Raw genomic sequence first — 16,474 nt, forward strand, 5'->3', positions numbered from 1 at the left:
AGCACCATTCACAAATAAATCTTCCATTTTTTTTTTTTTACAATCAATGCAAAGCATCCTCTGCCTAGGCGAGGTGGAGATTTTGGCTTTACTGCCATGTCTCTCCACCTTATCCAATCATGCAAAGTGTCCTCTGAATGGCGCCTGTACCAAGAAAGTGCCTTGTGTTCTGCAGGGCAGGTGATTGTACCCAGAAGCTAGTGGCAATTATTGTAGCGGTGGCGCCTACTACAGTGATTTTCAGCTTCCATGGGAATTGGCTAGCTTTGAAACATGCATATTTCTGTTAGTCCAAGCTGAACCTGTAACAATGCAAAAATATCCATAACTGGAATTAAACTTTAACCACTTCCCGTAAAATCACGTACCTGTATGTCATTTTGCTGAAGTGGTTGTACCAAAGTGATGCCTGCAGCTACCGTTTTTTTTTTTTTTTTTTTTTTGAGCTGACGCTCAGCTTTCTGGTAATGACCACCGATGCGGCTAATCAGCCGCTCCGCTGTTATTACAAACAGAGGGAGGGGGACATCCGCCACTCTGCCCAGGTCTCCCGTCCCACCAGCCAGCACGTCCGTCGGTTAGCTGGAGTCCCAAGCAAAGCCGGATTTGGCTTTGATTTGGTCTCAAAAGTGGAAACCTGGAAGCGACGTCCCAACATCACTTCCGGTTTATTCGGCATGAATGAATAGGAAAAAAAAGTGCCCTATCCCTCCGTGCTCTTACGCCAAAGAAAACGCATACGTAAGTCGCGCTCACAAATTTTAAACTGTGTTCGAATCACACAGGGGAGGTATATCTGCCATCATTAAAGTGAGAGTAATAATTCTAGCACAAGACCTCCTCTAACTCTAAACAGATAACCAATAAACATTTTTAAAGCGTCGTCTATGGAGATTTTTAAGTACCGTAGTTTGTCGCCATTCCACGAGCGTGGACATTTTAAAGTGTGTCATGTTAGGTATCTATTTACTCGGTGTGACATCATCTTTTCACATTATACCAAAAAATTGGGCTAACTTTACGGTTTTAATTTTTTAATTCATTGACGTGTATTTTTTCCAAAAGACCACTGCGCAAATACAGTGTGACATAAAATATTACGACGACAGCCATTTTATTCTCTAGGGCAGTGATGGCGAACCCAATTCCCATGATTCTCAACCACACTGCAGAGTGCATGAGCATCATGGGAAATGTAGTTCCAAAACATCTGGGGTGCCAAGGTTCGCCATCACTGCTCTAGGGTCTCTGCTAAAAAATATGTTTGGGGGTTCTAAGTAATTTTCTAGCAAAAAATACTGATTTCCTCCCCCCTCTTGTTCTTCCCCCCCCCCGCTCCCCCCTCTCCCCCCTCTTCCCCCCTCTCACCCTCTTACCCCCTCTCCACACCCCCCTTACATGGTTCCTCGACTACCCTCTGGTGGTCGCTACCCTTCCATTGACAATTTACTCAGGTACCCCTAGCACGAGCTGCTCCTGACTGGGTCCCGCGTATACTTGGTGTGTGCCCCCTGATACAGCAAGTTCCCCGCTGGGGATGTCGGGGTTCTGGGAGCACCGCCACCTAACAGCTTTTGCCTTTTTACCCCAGTTCTCCACATCTGCACGGATTCCTTTTAATTATTTGACCCTCCAGTGTTGCATCCCTCCCTAAATGTCCTGTACAGATTTTCATTTTCGTGCCATATTACTTCCACGTATGGGTGCAATTAGATTAGTCTACATCGTTATGTTTATTGCTACAGTCCTAATTGTACAATATGGCTCAAGTCTGTACATTTCACGGTTTTCCTTTGTATACCTGTTATGTTTTCTGTGTACTCTGTTTAATTTTAATAAAATGTTTTGGAAAGAAAAAAATACTGATCTTGCCTTGTCAACAACAAATGTCAGAAATGCATCAAAAAAATTGCAGCGCTCTGATGTGTTTTTATTGGAGGTTATGTGTACTTCTTTTGCTAGCAGCCTATTGTAGGAGACTAGTGCAGATCTTAAAGCGGGGTTCCACCCAGTGCACATTTTTTTTTAATAAAAATACCCCCAGGACAGTCAGGGCTAGTACATTCCACAATGGATAGCCTCTGAACTTTCCCGGGTTGCACTTACCTGCAAGAAGAAATACTTACCTTGAAAATGTATTGTCCAGCGCTGCCATCTCAGGTGTGGGCAGCTTGAAGCCAGCGCGATCCTCTTCTGTGTCCTCTTCTGTCTTCTTCTTCGGTCCCATGATGCACTGCACCAGCCCCGCCGTCACTTCCGGTGCCGCAGCGTCATCCCTTCACAGCTTCTGGGCATGCCCAGAAGCTGTTGTGCAAGGTATGACGCGCCTGCACCAGAACTGACATCGGGGCCGGTGCAGGCGCATTGATTCCTGGGAGCGATGGCGTTCAGCTCCCAGGAATCATTTCAAAGCGGAAGTGATGGCGCGGGCCGCGGCCGACGAGGAAGGAGGAAGTGGATGGTAAGGTGAGTAAATTTTCTACTAAACAAGGTAAGTAAAAAAAAAAAAAAAATTGCGATTATCCATTTGTTTTTCAGGTGACCGGGAGCGAGAAGATAGAGGTAAGTATTATTTTAGGTTGGAACTCCACTTTAAGCCTATTTCTAATTGTCAGAAGTAGGCCTGGTCTTGAAGTGATTAAAGAATAAAGTTTTACTTTTTAAGAATAAAAAGAAAATATTGCACATCTTTTTGCAGGTAAAAAAAATGTTATTTTAATTTTTTTTTTCCAACTGGAGCCTGTAAAGTATTGCACCCCCGATCAGCAGATCAGGGGTGCAATGCCAGAATTCTGCAGACTCTCAGTACACTGTCTGCCCGTACCTCCAAAAATGGCAAGCAGTCCCTGAATTGCAGAAAGAAATGAATTAAGAGCGTGCTCACTGATGCCTTTGCAGCTCACCGCGGTAGCTGGCAGTACCTGTAGTTCGCAGTTCATTCGGTTCACACTGGTGTGATTTATCAAGCGATTTGACAAAAGCGCATGACAAGTCGCACTCCGGTTCCTGCACTAGTTTTTGAGGATTTCGTTGTGACTTGCATAGACTTCTGTTAAATGAAGTCGCAAGCCACAATGAAATCGGAGGTGCAAATTGCACTGGTCTGCGGCTTTGAAATTGTGCTGAAGTAGCGGGATTTCAAAGCCGCACTGGTGTGAACCAGGGCTGACAGAACTCTGTGGCTGAGTGACAAGGCCGTGTGGGTGGAGCTCTGTATGGCCATGCTGTTTCTAAATTGTGAAGGTCATTTTCACCCCCACCCCCCCCCCCCCCCCCGACCTCCTCGCTCACTGTCCCAGCGGAGGGGTTGGGGGATCAGGGGGAGAGGTGACAGGAGCTGGAACATGTTGCATGTTCTACCCTCAATATGGGTGAAATATGTAACATGTTCCAAATGATAACTTCTCCTTTTATTGGCAAAGCATAGGGGTCACAGTGGAGGAAATCTGTGTCTGTAGTCAGGGCTGTAGGGTCTTTGGCTACTCTTTTTTTATGTTCAGGCTCGGATCATTTGTGGTTTGGTGTCTTCTCAAGATAGTATATTCCTTTGCAGCTGATCTCTGCGCTCCTATTGTGTCTTTGCAGGTGATCCATCCTTGCATGGGGATGTCTGGTCGTGGTTGGAATTCATCCTCACGTCGGTGTTTAGCGCCCTCTGGGTTCTGCCACTCTTTGTGCTAAGTAAAGTGGTCAATGCTATTTGGTTTCAGGTGGGCATTCTAATCTGTGTTCAATATTTAGTTCCAAAATCTTAGAAAAGTCCTCTAATCACAGGTGAGGCTCATATGAAATTCATGCTCTGTTTTCTGACTTTCAGGACATAGCAGATTTGGCATTCGAGATGTCCGGCAGAAAAGCACAGCCTTTCCCCAGCGTCAGTAAAATCATTGCTGACATGTTGTTTAATCTCCTGCTTCAGGCTCTCTTCCTCATCCAGGTATTGTTTCTTTCAAGGGATCTTGTAGATTAAAATGGGTTTTCTGCCATAATAAATCCAGTGCCAGGACTTTCTTTGTTTTGTGATTGCACAAAACTGTTCATCCATCATCTTTGGGAACATTGTTATATGTTCCACCCGTTTTTAGGGTAGAACATGTAACACGTCCTCCCTGTGACAGCAGTATGGAGAGACGTCTCCCCAGACCAGCTTTCTTTTTTAAAAGAGCGCAGCCATGCGGGGCTCCGCCCACACACTGCCACGTCATTAATTCAGAGTTCTGTGAATGGATGAACTACAAGTACCAACATCCTTTGCGGCTGTCGGGAATGTAGTTCTCCTCCATGAACTACCACTCCAATGTTGAGCGCTCTGGTAGTTCATTGATTCTTCCTGTCAGTGTGAAACTGCCTGCCTGTATGATGTATGGGCAGACAGCTTACACAGTCTGCAGGAGACCAGCCTGGCAACATAGATCTGCTGATTGCTGGTGCAACGCTTTCCAGACTCCTAAAAAAAAAATTGTAATTGCACATTTATTTCCTGCAAAAAAAAAAAATGCAGGATCACAGGCGCTCTGTGATCATTTCAGAGAGAAGAATGGTCATCTGTGTTTACAACAGCTGACCATCGTCCTCTTTCAGCGGGGAGCGATCGTGGGCGCCCGGCGGCAATCGGAGCCGCCTGCCCCGTGTATCCGAGCCTTCGCTGCCTAGTGGGAGCAGGAGCATTCCGCCAGCGGTGCGCACTCTCGCACCCCCCCCCCCCAGCACTACGCTGGGACTAGGATTACGTTGGTTCGTGCAGGAGAGGCAGCCTGCTGCAGTAAATGTGCAGTGGGCGGCCTTAATGCGGTTAATTTATTTTTTAAAAGGTGAAATTATCCTTTAATACTAAGCCCCCGTTCACACTAAGGCGACCTGTGAGGCGACCTGGTCGCCGTAGGTCGCCTTCCATAGGGAAGCTGCGGACCCGTTCTAATAGGAGCGACACAAGTCGCTCCGACTTAGAAAAAGGGTCCGGAGCTTCTTTGGGGCAACCCGGCGCGACCGTCATAGACTTCAATGTTATGAAGTCCGTGCCGGACGCTCCGAGGTCGCGGCGCGCTACTCGCACCGCGACCTCGGAGGTCGCCCCCCCAAGTCGGATCGCCCCTGTGTGAACGGGGCCTAAAGGCTTGTGTGCTGTTCGTTTTTGTTTTTTTGTTTTATTGTTTAAAAATAACAAACATGTTGCACCTACGGCTCCGTTCACATCTAGGCGTTTTGGGGCGTTTTTCTGCTCTAGGATCAGCTCTCAAAACGCCCAACAAGACAAATCCTATTCATTTCAATGGCCCCTGTTCACATCTGAGCGTTTTGACGCTGTATACAAAACGCCCAACGCTCAAAAAAGTACATGAGCTTCTTTTTGGGCAGATTACAGGCGTTTTCCATTGATCTCTATTCAATCTAAAAACGCCTGCACAAAAATCGGGGTAAAAATCGCGGTAAAAAACGCGCGAAAAACGCTACGCTCAGGTGTGAATGTAGCCTACCTGCTCTGTACAGGTCCCTCATCGGCACTCCTGGCCCCTCCCTCCTGCCAAGTGCCCCCACAACAGGCAGCTTGCTATGGGGGCACACGAGCTGCTGCTCTGTGTGTCCCGCCCCCTCTCTCTCCTCCATTGGCTTACTGACTTTGAGCCAATGGCGCCCACTGCTGTCTCAGCCAATGAGGAAGTAGAGCCCCAGACAGCCGAGGCTGTTGTGCACATTGTTGGATCGAGATGGGGCTTGGGTAAGTGTTTAGGGGGCTGAGGGGGGTGCTGTACACAGAAGGGTTTTTTATCTTTATTCATAGAATGCATTAAGATGAAAAAAAAAAAAACACCTGCCTTTTAGAACCACTTTAAGGCAGCAATGGAACATTTATTTGGCTATCTGCTCTTAGTGTAACACAGCTGAACGTCAGTGTTGAGAATGCCTCATGCACATATGTCAAACGCAAGGCCCACGGGCCAAATCCGGCCCTCCAGACTATTTCATGTGACCCTCACACCTCTCCTGCAGCTGCAGTACCCCCTCGTCTCGGCCCCCACCTTGTCACAGCAGAGAAGAGGGACAGACCTCCTCCACCATATCCAGTACTTTTCTATGCAACAATGGAGAGGCTCATCTCTGCCTGTCCCCGCCCCCCTCCCCTCAGCAGTCGGCAGGGAAGAGGAAATCCTCCTACAGATCCTGCGCTCTCTGTGCAGCCAAATCACCCCCTTGTCTCCGCCTGCTCTGGTCTCAGCATTCAGCGGACTACAACCCTTCTCTGGTCCTCCTCCAGACCCTGCTTCCCAGCTCTGCCCCCGCTTCTTCCCGGCAGCAGCACAAAGAGTATATTTATATAGTCTTGCAGATACAATGGGCCCTTTTAGGCTAACCATATTGCTGATACGGCCCTCAATGAAATTGAGATTGACACCCTGACCTAGGTGATCATTCACGTGGGGTGGGGCAGTAAAACCCTATGGTGGAGCCACGCTTTTACCACCCCCTACCCGCTAATCCCTTTAGCTGCAGGGGCTTGTGCGAATGAACCACAGTATGTAAATTGTTCAGGTAAGCTTTGCAGATGCTTGGGGTCATCCTGTACAATGGTTTTCTGAATTCTCTCCTGTTTTCACATTTCATAGGGAATGTTTGTCAGCCTGTTCCCAATCGATGTGATTGGACAGATCATCAGTCTTCTGCACATGTCTCTGCTCTACTCCTTATACTGTTTTGAGTATCGATGGTTCAACAAAGGTAATTTTCTACAATTGGCATGGTGTGGGGAAAAGGCAAGATGTGGTTCATGTTTACTCATCTGTGATTACCCATTTCTATCTTTTCTATAGGAATCGAGATGCACCAACGGTTATCCAACATCGAACGCAACTGGCCCTATTACTTTGGATTTGGTTTACCCTTGGCCTCCTTGACAGCCATGCAGTCATCTTACATCATCAGGTGAAGTTTATGCTTTAAACTAACCGTTAACTTAAACTGTACCCTCAATATTCATTTTGCATCTAGCACCCCCATCCCTGCTAAGTCAGTTGTCAGTCATAATACAGACTTTAGATGCACTAATGGGCCATACACACTATACAATTTTCTTTAGATTTTTTTTCCTTCAGACTTACCAAAATCATATAATATGAGGTCAAACCTAAACACTTTCAATTTGTATGCAATCAGGCAGGCTACATAGAAAAGGTAAATCTAAAGGAAATCTGACAACAAAAGTTGTATAGTGTGTATCCAGCTTTAATCACACTTTACTGCCCTCCCTGCCAGTCTGCCATTGGGCTGTTTTTTATTTCTATTTCACCTGCGGCTGCCTGTGAAATGGATGTACATACATGCATGGCCATAGATAATAATAAGGACCCTTTATCACTTATGCATGCTTTAGGAGTGCTCCTTGTCTGCCCTCATTACTTTAGTGATAGCAATGGTCACCTTTTTAGGTGATCTCTGGAAGCTTATCTCACCTCCACCTAACAACTGGACTTTTAATTCTTCCATCAGCCTCTCCCTCGCAGTTATATCCTTTTTGTACCACTTGCCCCACCCTATTAGATTGTAACTGCTAATGAGCAGGACCCTCTTGTATTTTATTGTCGCTGGCTTTGACGGCTTGGCTGAAGGATAGAGGTTTATCGGTGATTCCTACCCTGTTGAAAGCTAGGAAATCTACTTCTAGGAGGATCTACCATTGTACATGGAAGACGTACATTGCGTGGTGTGAGTCTCTTGGGGTTCCTCCTCGCTTCTTCTCGGTGACTCGGACCTTAACCTTCCTTCAATGGGGGGTTGAACAGAAATTGGCCTTGAGTACCATCAAGGGCCAGGTGTCTGCTTTGTCTTCTTCCAATGACCTTTAAGCCCCGTACACACGATAGGAAATTTGGCCGGGAAATTTCGTCCGATGACCGATCTGCCGATTTTAGGCTTGTTAGTAAGGTGCTTCCGACAACCGACTCCGACTTTTCGGCCGAAAAAATTCTGGTGTGCAGGCTATATAATTTTTGTCGTCCGTCAACACACGTCCAATTTTCGTATCATTAGTACAGATTTCGACAGGGAAAAATCTTATGAGCAAGACTAGGCATGCTCAGAGATGAAAAAACACATATAAAGCAATCCAACACATGACATCACTTCTGAAATAGAATTCTGTCGTACGGGAAAATTTGTGTGCAGTCTAGAGCACATTCCAACCAACAGACACCACTCTGGACAAAAGACGGACGACCGGTCGGCGGAAATTCGTTGCGTGTATACGAGGCTTAAGCCACACACACTCCCTGGTGCGTAACCTTTCTTCAGGGTGCCCGACATTTGGTTCCTCCAGTTTGGGCTCCGTTGCCGCCCGCCTTGGGGTCTTAATTTGGTGCTTTCAGCTCTGCAGAAGCCTCCTTTTGGAAATATTCAGGAGATTCTCCTGCTTACATTTTGCCCCAGAAGGTGGCCTTTTTAGTGGCTATCACTTCTGCACGCAGGGTGTCAGAACTGGCGGTGTTATCCTGTCGTCCACCTTACCTGGTGATTCACAGGGATAGGGTGGTTCTTCGCCCCTGTCTGTCATTCCTTCCAGAGGTTGTCTCTGACTTTCATTTGAATGAAAACATTGTGTTGCCTTCCCTGTGTCCCAGGCCTTAACATCTGATGGAAATTGTCTTGGATGTGGTCCAGGCAATTAGGGTGTACCTGGCAGCTACAGAGTCTTTCAGGAAGTCGGACTCACTATTTGTGCTCAAGGATGGGGCTCGAAAAGGGTTGTCCGCTTCCTCTGCGACCATTTCCAGATGGATGAGGCAGACGGTGGTTCAGGCCTATTTTGTCAGGGATCAGGTTCCTCCTTTCCCTATCAAGGCGCACTCTATTAGGACGCTCAGTGCCTCCTGGGCCTTCCATCATCAGGCATCAGTGACGCAGGTTTGCAAGGCGGCCACCTGGTTGTCGGTGCACACTTTTACAAAGTTTTATAAAGTGGATGTGTTGGCATCTGCAGATGCTTCTTTTGGCCACAGGGTTTTGCAGGCTGCTGTTAAGGAGGACCTGATCCTCTTTGAAGGTGTATTTGTTTTTTTCAGGTGGGCTCCAGTTGTTTGGTTGAGCCCCTGTTGCCTGGTTGGCTACTGTTTAGCCTTGAGGAATTTTTGGGTTGTTCCCACCCATCATGTTTGGGACGTCCCAATGGTTATGAATACCAGGAGCTGTCTGTCAATGAACGAAAGAGGTAATGGGATTTTTGAATTACCATAAAATCCATTTCTCTGACGTTCATTGACAGACACAGGACCCACCCCTCCGTGGAGTTGTTATTCTCCTGACACTGCCTGTTACAAAACTGAGGGGCTATAGCAGAGAGGGGGAGTATACCCCCTGGGACTGCCCATGGGTGTAGCCAGAATTGTTTTTCTGCCTAGTGTCCTACTCCTGTAGGGGGTAGTATAACCCAATGGTTATGAATACCAGGAGCTGTGTTCGCCAATGAACATCAGAGAAATGGATTTTAAGTTAAGGCAAAAATCCAATTTTTAGCGTGCGTGCGAAAAATGAGAGAGAAAATTGGTTTGGCAGTCAAAGGATTAAAGAGGAAGCTAATTCTGATTCTAATACTTTGCTTTTGTGGTAATGTCTTGCTTCTGTGGATAGTGGAAATCAGTTTAGTACATTGTAAGTAGTTGGACTTGATAATTAGAGCTCAACCCGCTGCTCAAGATGGGTAGGACCAGCATTGTGATCAAGCATGACATGTTTTCATAGTGATTAGTAAGTTGCATGGTTTTTCCGAGGAAAGCCAGCTGTGCTGCCTTGACTTAGTTTTGTTTTTTTTGCCCAATGATTAAAATGATTTTGTTCTCTTGCAGCGGCTGCCTGTTCTCCATCCTCTTCCCGCTCTTCATTATCAGTGCTAACGAAGCAAAAACACCTATCAAAGCTTAGTAAGTATTTATGAGCCTAAGTGCTCTTAATTTTTCCACTAGACAGAAGGGAAAACACCAGAAGTTTTCTCCAGACATTTCCAGAAGTTTTCCCCAGAGTTTGTATGCCTTTCTGAGACTGCAGTTTTAAAACCCCACTCTACATATACTGGCCCATTTTTATTGTGCTCTCATCACATGATCCATTTCCCTCTGTCAGCCAGCGGCGTCTGCAGGGGAGAGAATGGAGTGCCGACAACAGATAAGCCATAGGTGCCTATGGGTGGCGTCACTGCTTCCAGGAATTCCAGATGTGATTGTGAGCTCTCTTCTCCCCTGCAGCTGCTGCTGGCTGACACGGGGATCACATGACTAGACCGGAGCAGGCTGGAAATAGGTAAGTATATGCATCTTTTTGACACAGGTAAGCAACTTAGCTGTTCGGAGGGGGGGGTTTGTTTTAAAACTAGCTAGTTTTAGCCTGGAATTCTACTTTAAAGTGCATGTCAGGATTTTACAAAAGGAAAGTGACTGGTCTGTACAAAAACAAATAGTCTCTTTCACCCAGCGCTTAGGATGATACGATGTGCACTTGCAAGTAGGGATGCACCGATCCGATTTTTTTGGACCCGATACCGATATCTGGCGTTGTGAAATCGCCGATACTGGAACCGATCCGGAGCTACACACAAAGCAAGCAGCTGCAGTACAGAGCAAAGCTGCTGCTTCATGTGTACGGCTCCTCCATTCACAGGCGGAGTGCATCTGATATCACTCTGCCTGTGAGCTGAGACTATACAGGAAGTAGCGGCTCCCATCCCATACTACTACTGCACCAAGTAAGGGATGGCTGAGCCGTTACTAAGGAAAAACCAGATCGGCCAGTGGATCGGTCAATGTTACCGATCCCCCCGATCCAGCTATAATGGCCATATCGGCGCCGATATCCGATCCGAATATCGGATCGGTGCATCCCTACTTGCAAGGTTAATATACTATCTGCTGCTATAAAATTCAAACCATATACTCGTGCTTCCATTGTCCACATAAAATCAAATATTGAATAAAATGAAAAACAATGTTCACATTAGCAGCGCTTCCTCTTATTTAAGTAATTAAAGTCCTTTATCCATTCAGCCACATGCTTAAATGATATAAAAAAAAAAAAAAGCTTTAGCCAGGGAGGGTGAATGGTGAAACAAGGTATGTTCAAACAATTCAGAAGGATCTTCCTGTCACCATACCTCGTGTGACCTCTCCCCTAGTTATTAAACACAAAAATGGGCTTTGTTATTAACATTTCAAATAATCCCTTCTGGGTTCATCCACTTCTCCTCCTCCACTACCAGCCCAGTATAAACTTCAGAGCTGTATTGAATCCTTCCTTCAATCACACTGATTTTCACCAAACAATCATCTCCTCTCCCAACAGATGACATATATGCAGGGTGTCCTATAAAGGATAAAGAGCTCATAGCATAATACTGTTTGTTTAAACCATTAAAACATACATTCCATAGCCCTTCAATATATATGCTTACATCAAAGTATTCGTAACAAGCATGTACACTTTACACAAGATTGTGTGAGCCAATCTCACCACAGTAGCTCACAGCTGTTACTCTGATCAGAAGCACTGCTCGCCGCTCTCGGGGATCCCGGGAGGCACACCGCAATTGATCAATCTATTGCTGAGGTAGCCACGTGATCATGCCTTGACTAGTTTCGTCATTCGACTTAGTCTGAAGGCCTTCACACTTCCTGGTTAAATTTTTTATTTTTTTTTTATATTTTATCATTTAAACATGTGGCTGAATGGATAGAAGAAGAAGAGAACTATCGCTCTCCTAAGCGCTGCTAATGTGAACATTGTTTTTCATTTTATTCAATATTTGATTTTTCTTTCAATGGTTTTTATTGGAAAGTAACAAATACATCTAATAACAAAAACGATGCAGCAATGGAAAAACGACCCAACAATTAACAATGGTCGGAGAACATCAATATTTGATTTTATGTGGACAATGGAAGCATGAGTACATGTCAGGTTTTTATTTTTAGTGCGGACAATTTCACATTATACTGCACAGACTTCTGAGAGGCCTCTATGTAGGGGTGGGTGTACCGCTTAATTGTGATATCGTGTGAATCCAAGTAAGAAGCAGAAAGCTAGTACGTCAGCTGTACATCCAAATAGGAGTTTACTGATATCCCATACCAGCAAGCAAAATACACTGATGTTCTGAGGGCACAGGGCCCTCTTCATCAGGGGGACCTACACAGATGATAGAGGGCTGCTATTCCCTGGAAACATCTGATATGGGACTTTAGCCAATTCTTACTTGGATGTACAGTTGGCATGCTGGCTTTCTTCTTCTTACTTTTTATTGCTGTCTGTGCCCTGGCAAAAAGATTTAACTGACAAGAAGTCATGAAGCTTTTCTTTGCAATAGGAAAAAAGTGAGCAGGGAGGACTAAGAACTTTTCACTGTGCTTGTATTGCTCTTGCTGTCTGGTTTTAAACTACTTTTTATGTAACATGAATAACTTGTTGCAATCGGTAAAAAACAAAAAATGGTTAGACTTTAAAGTGATTGTAAGGCCCCTTTCACATGATCAGACCGATCGGGTCTGCCTGTCCCTTTTTCATGTGGATCAGGTAGGGCCACGCATTGACTTCTATTGGGAGGCGGATGTCCGCAGACACCTGCCTGGCATCCATTCCGACAAGATTCCCTAAAAATAGACGGATGGCGATGCACCATTCATCCAGTGGGTGGGATTGGATGAAAACAGACATTTTTCATCCGCTGTCCCCATAAAGAGCGTGGCTCTGACTGGTCCGTCTCAGCACAGTGAGCGGAGACGGACTTGTCATCTGCCTGCTCAGCAGGGATCAACAGAGCGATTCCCGCTGAGCAAGCAGAGTCCATCCAAACGGATCTGTCCCATGTGAAAGGGGCCTAAAGGATCAAATTTTATTTTATAAAAATATCAAACATGTTATAACTACTAGCTCTGTGCAATGGTTTTGCATAAAGTAGCCCCAATCCTCTTCTGTTTGTTCCCTGCTGGCACACCTGGCTCCTTGTCTCTCCCCCTCCCCCCCCCCCCCTTCGAGTGCCCACCATAGCAAGCCGCTTGCTATGGGGGCACTCATGTGGGCTCGCTTCTGAGCCGGTTCTGTGTGTCCATAAACACACACAGTGCGGTCGGACCCACTTCCTCAGCAGTGGGAGCCAATGGCTCCTGCTGCTTTTCCCTGAGCCAATAGGAAGGGGAAGAGAGTGGAGAGACCCTCTGCTCTCATGCACAGAGCTGGATCGAGATCAGGCTCTTGTAAGTAGAAGAGGCGGGGGGGTATGCAAAAGGCATTTTTACCTTAATGCACAGAACGCATTTAAGGTAAAAAATGTTCTGCCTTTAGAACCACTTTAAATTCAGTCTGAGCAAAGCTAATGTCATAATTCATGTATAAGGAACAAACTTTTCAGAGACAGGGAAAACAATAAGACACGTGGCCACTCACTAAAACTAGAGGAAAAACGGTTTAACCTTAAAATGCGTAAGGGGTTCTTCACTGTCAGAGCAGTAAGGATGTGGAATTCTCTTCCACAAGCAGTCGTATCACCAGGGAGCATCGATAGTTTCAAAAAAACTATTAGATGGGCACCTTAAAGACCACAACATACAGGGGTATACAATGTACAACATACAGGGGTATACAATGTACGGTTAACAGCAAACACACACACACATCATAGGTTAAACTGGATGGACTGATGTCTTTTTTCAACCTCACAAACTATGTAACTGTGTAAATATGTATGAAAGCTCCATCAGGCATTAAAGAAAATAAAATAAATAAATAATGGAGACTCCTGCGGGTGGCACAGGTATAAGATGCATTAAGCAAAGCATTGGCTTTAGCCAATGGCTTGCATAGAATTAAAAGACCAGAACTGAGCTGCATTAAAGTTCACTCAAGTGAGCTCACTGTAGGCCAATTTCAATCTTCTGAGCCAGACTTGCTAGAGTTTTATTGATTTTCATTGATCTTGCATCCATAATATAAAAAATATAAATTGTTTCCCAGGAAAAACAGCAGTATAAAGTAAAGGAAGCCGAGGCTAGCAAAAGGGCACCGTAATCTCTGCCCATATCATATGGCTTTACTTGCCAGACAATATTTTACCAGTAAAATCAGCTAGCTTCTTGGAGCTTAAAAAGGGAAACCGTGAAGCATTGCCATTGCTGAGCCTGTGGTCCTTTCAGCAAAGAATATGGTGTGCTCTTGTTGGCTTCAGCTCACTTTGCCCTATGCTGCTGATTTTGCCAATTCAATTTTATATATAAGGTGTGGAAACAAATCTAACCGATGCTATATTTCATTAAACCTGTAAGTCTGGCTTGTGCGCTTGGAACTGGCTCATAAAATTTTGAATTGTTACATGGGCTGAGGCTTGCCATCTGCTATATCTGTGCAAGATTATAGGAGTTGCATCTTGAGGTTATGTATATAGTATGAAATAACAATTGCTTTGCCTAAACTGAATTAAATATTTATGGGCTGGAAAATTCTGGTAAACTTTTACATAGAATATAGATTACAAACTATAAAATATTCATAACTTGGGGGTTATACCAATTCCCATAATTAAAGGAAACAGTGCTTTATCCAAGCAACAAGGTCATTTTAAAACACTCTCCCTCTCCAGCTGCTTCTTTGCTCCCCCCCCCCCCCCACTATATTCAGTTGTCTGGAGCTAAGAAAGACAGCCCTAGGTAGGTTTCGGTGGTCGCACACATATGGCAGAGGACTTTCCTCATAAGACATTAGCCCAGCACAGTTATGGGCCATACACACTATAAGATTTTCTGAAGACTTTTTCCTTTAGACTTACCAAAACCATATAATATGAGGTCAAACCTAAACACTTTCAATTTGTATGCAATCTGGCAGGCCCTTGCACTACATAGAAAAGGTAAATCTGAAGGAAATCTAACCACAAAAGTTGGATAGTGTGTATCCAGCTTTACATGGAGTGTCACATGCTCCTTCATACCTAGAAGTATCCTGTAATGGAGCCACCGACCCAGACTGTACTTGTGGTCTTCCGTCAGTATACAACTTCCTTGCAGTCATGAACATGGATATCAAATCCTAGCCGCCCCCATACAAAGCTAGCCAACAACTTAGCTTATTCTGGAATCACACTTTATTGAACAGTCACACAGAATTTATATACAGCATGGACCTCCCCCTCCTGATCATATTACCACACACAGGTCAGGGGTTGCCTGATTACATTATCGTATGCAGACGGAATTGTATACAGAAACCAAATAAACCTGAACTAATTATCTAGCCATCTGGACAGAACAATGTGAGGTCACTAACCTTTAACAATGGGACAGGCAGACTTGACACAATCCACATTCCATCTCAATAGATAGACAATAGGACAAGACTGCCAATGACAGTCTGCCGTCTCCTACATTGAAGTACATGGAATACACATCTACGTATTACTATGATTATTTAGGAGTCAAGACTTCATGGCAACAGGCTATAGGTCTCAGTGTAGTGGGATTAAATCTTCATATTCCCTGAAAGATATTGCTGACAAATATTACTGTCCCACTTGAAGCAATCCAAACCACTAAGTATCTGCCTTTCACTCCCAGTGACAGTGAGTACCGTCGCATATCCGGCATTTTCTTTGTTCCCTGTGGCTGAGCAAAAAGGCTGGGGAGCGTTGCTTGGTGTGTGTTGCTAGGTTGGGTGGTGGGGGGCACAAAAAATAAACCTGCATGGGCAAAGCACAGGTTTCAAACTAAACAAAAATTTCCCAGCACACTTTCCAGCCTGCAAACAAACCAAATTGCCCCTTTCTAACAATTTACATTAAAAACAGAGGGTTTTGTTTCACACATTTGAAAATATGTGGAAACCACAGTGCCCACACCACACCAAGGCTGCTTTATATATACTGTAGTCCTACCTCTATATTTTTGAGAGTCTCTAAGGCACTTCTCCTCCTTGAAGGGACAGGGACACATTGGACATCCAGCAAGAGCACAATGGCAGCTAAAGGCATCAAATGTGTCCCCACACCAATTCAGCGACCAAGCTATACAAAAAGATGGCAACTGCCCTAATTTATAACTAGCTTTTGCTGGAAGGTGCACATGGAATGGCAATGCACATCGCAAACAAACATTTCTCAGCACACTTACCAGCTAGTCTGCTAATAAACCAAATTGACTTAACCACTTTCAGACCAGAGGAGTTGGCTGCTCAATGACCAGGCCCTATTTTGCGATTCGGCACTGCGTGACTTTAATAGGCAATTGCGCGGTCGTGCAATGCTGTACCCAAACGAAATTGACTTTTTTTTTTTCCCCCACAAATAGAGCTTTCTTTTGGTGGTATTTGATCACCTGTGCGATTTTATTTATTTTTTTTTTGCGTGACTGCGACATTGCGGCGGACAGATCGAACCCCTAACTGACATTTTTGACACTTGGGGGGACCAGTGACAATTCTATAGTAATCAATGCTAAAAATATGCACGGTTACTGTAATA

General features: G+C 45.0%; 1 protein-coding gene across 3 annotated transcripts in view; it reads left to right on the forward strand.

Annotated features, from left to right (window-relative positions):
- The window catches only part of EI24 (EI24 autophagy associated transmembrane protein), a 46,833-nt gene that overhangs the window by 28,204 nt on the left and 2,155 nt on the right, over positions 1 to 16,474 (forward strand). For all 3 annotated transcript variants that reach the window (XM_082273339.1, XM_082273341.1, XM_082273340.1), the window contains exons 6-10: positions 3,586 to 3,710; positions 3,818 to 3,937; positions 6,603 to 6,714; positions 6,807 to 6,918; positions 9,831 to 9,905. In XM_082273339.1, coding sequence (XP_082129465.1) covers positions 3,586 to 3,710; positions 3,818 to 3,937; positions 6,603 to 6,714; positions 6,807 to 6,918; positions 9,831 to 9,905 — 544 coding nt within the window. The remainder of the gene's footprint in view (positions 1 to 3,585; positions 3,711 to 3,817; positions 3,938 to 6,602; positions 6,715 to 6,806; positions 6,919 to 9,830; positions 9,906 to 16,474) is intronic.

Source organism: Pelophylax lessonae (genome assembly GCF_965119305.1).
Source record: "Pelophylax lessonae genome assembly, chromosome: 12".
NCBI lineage: Eukaryota > Metazoa > Chordata > Amphibia > Anura > Ranidae > Pelophylax > Pelophylax lessonae.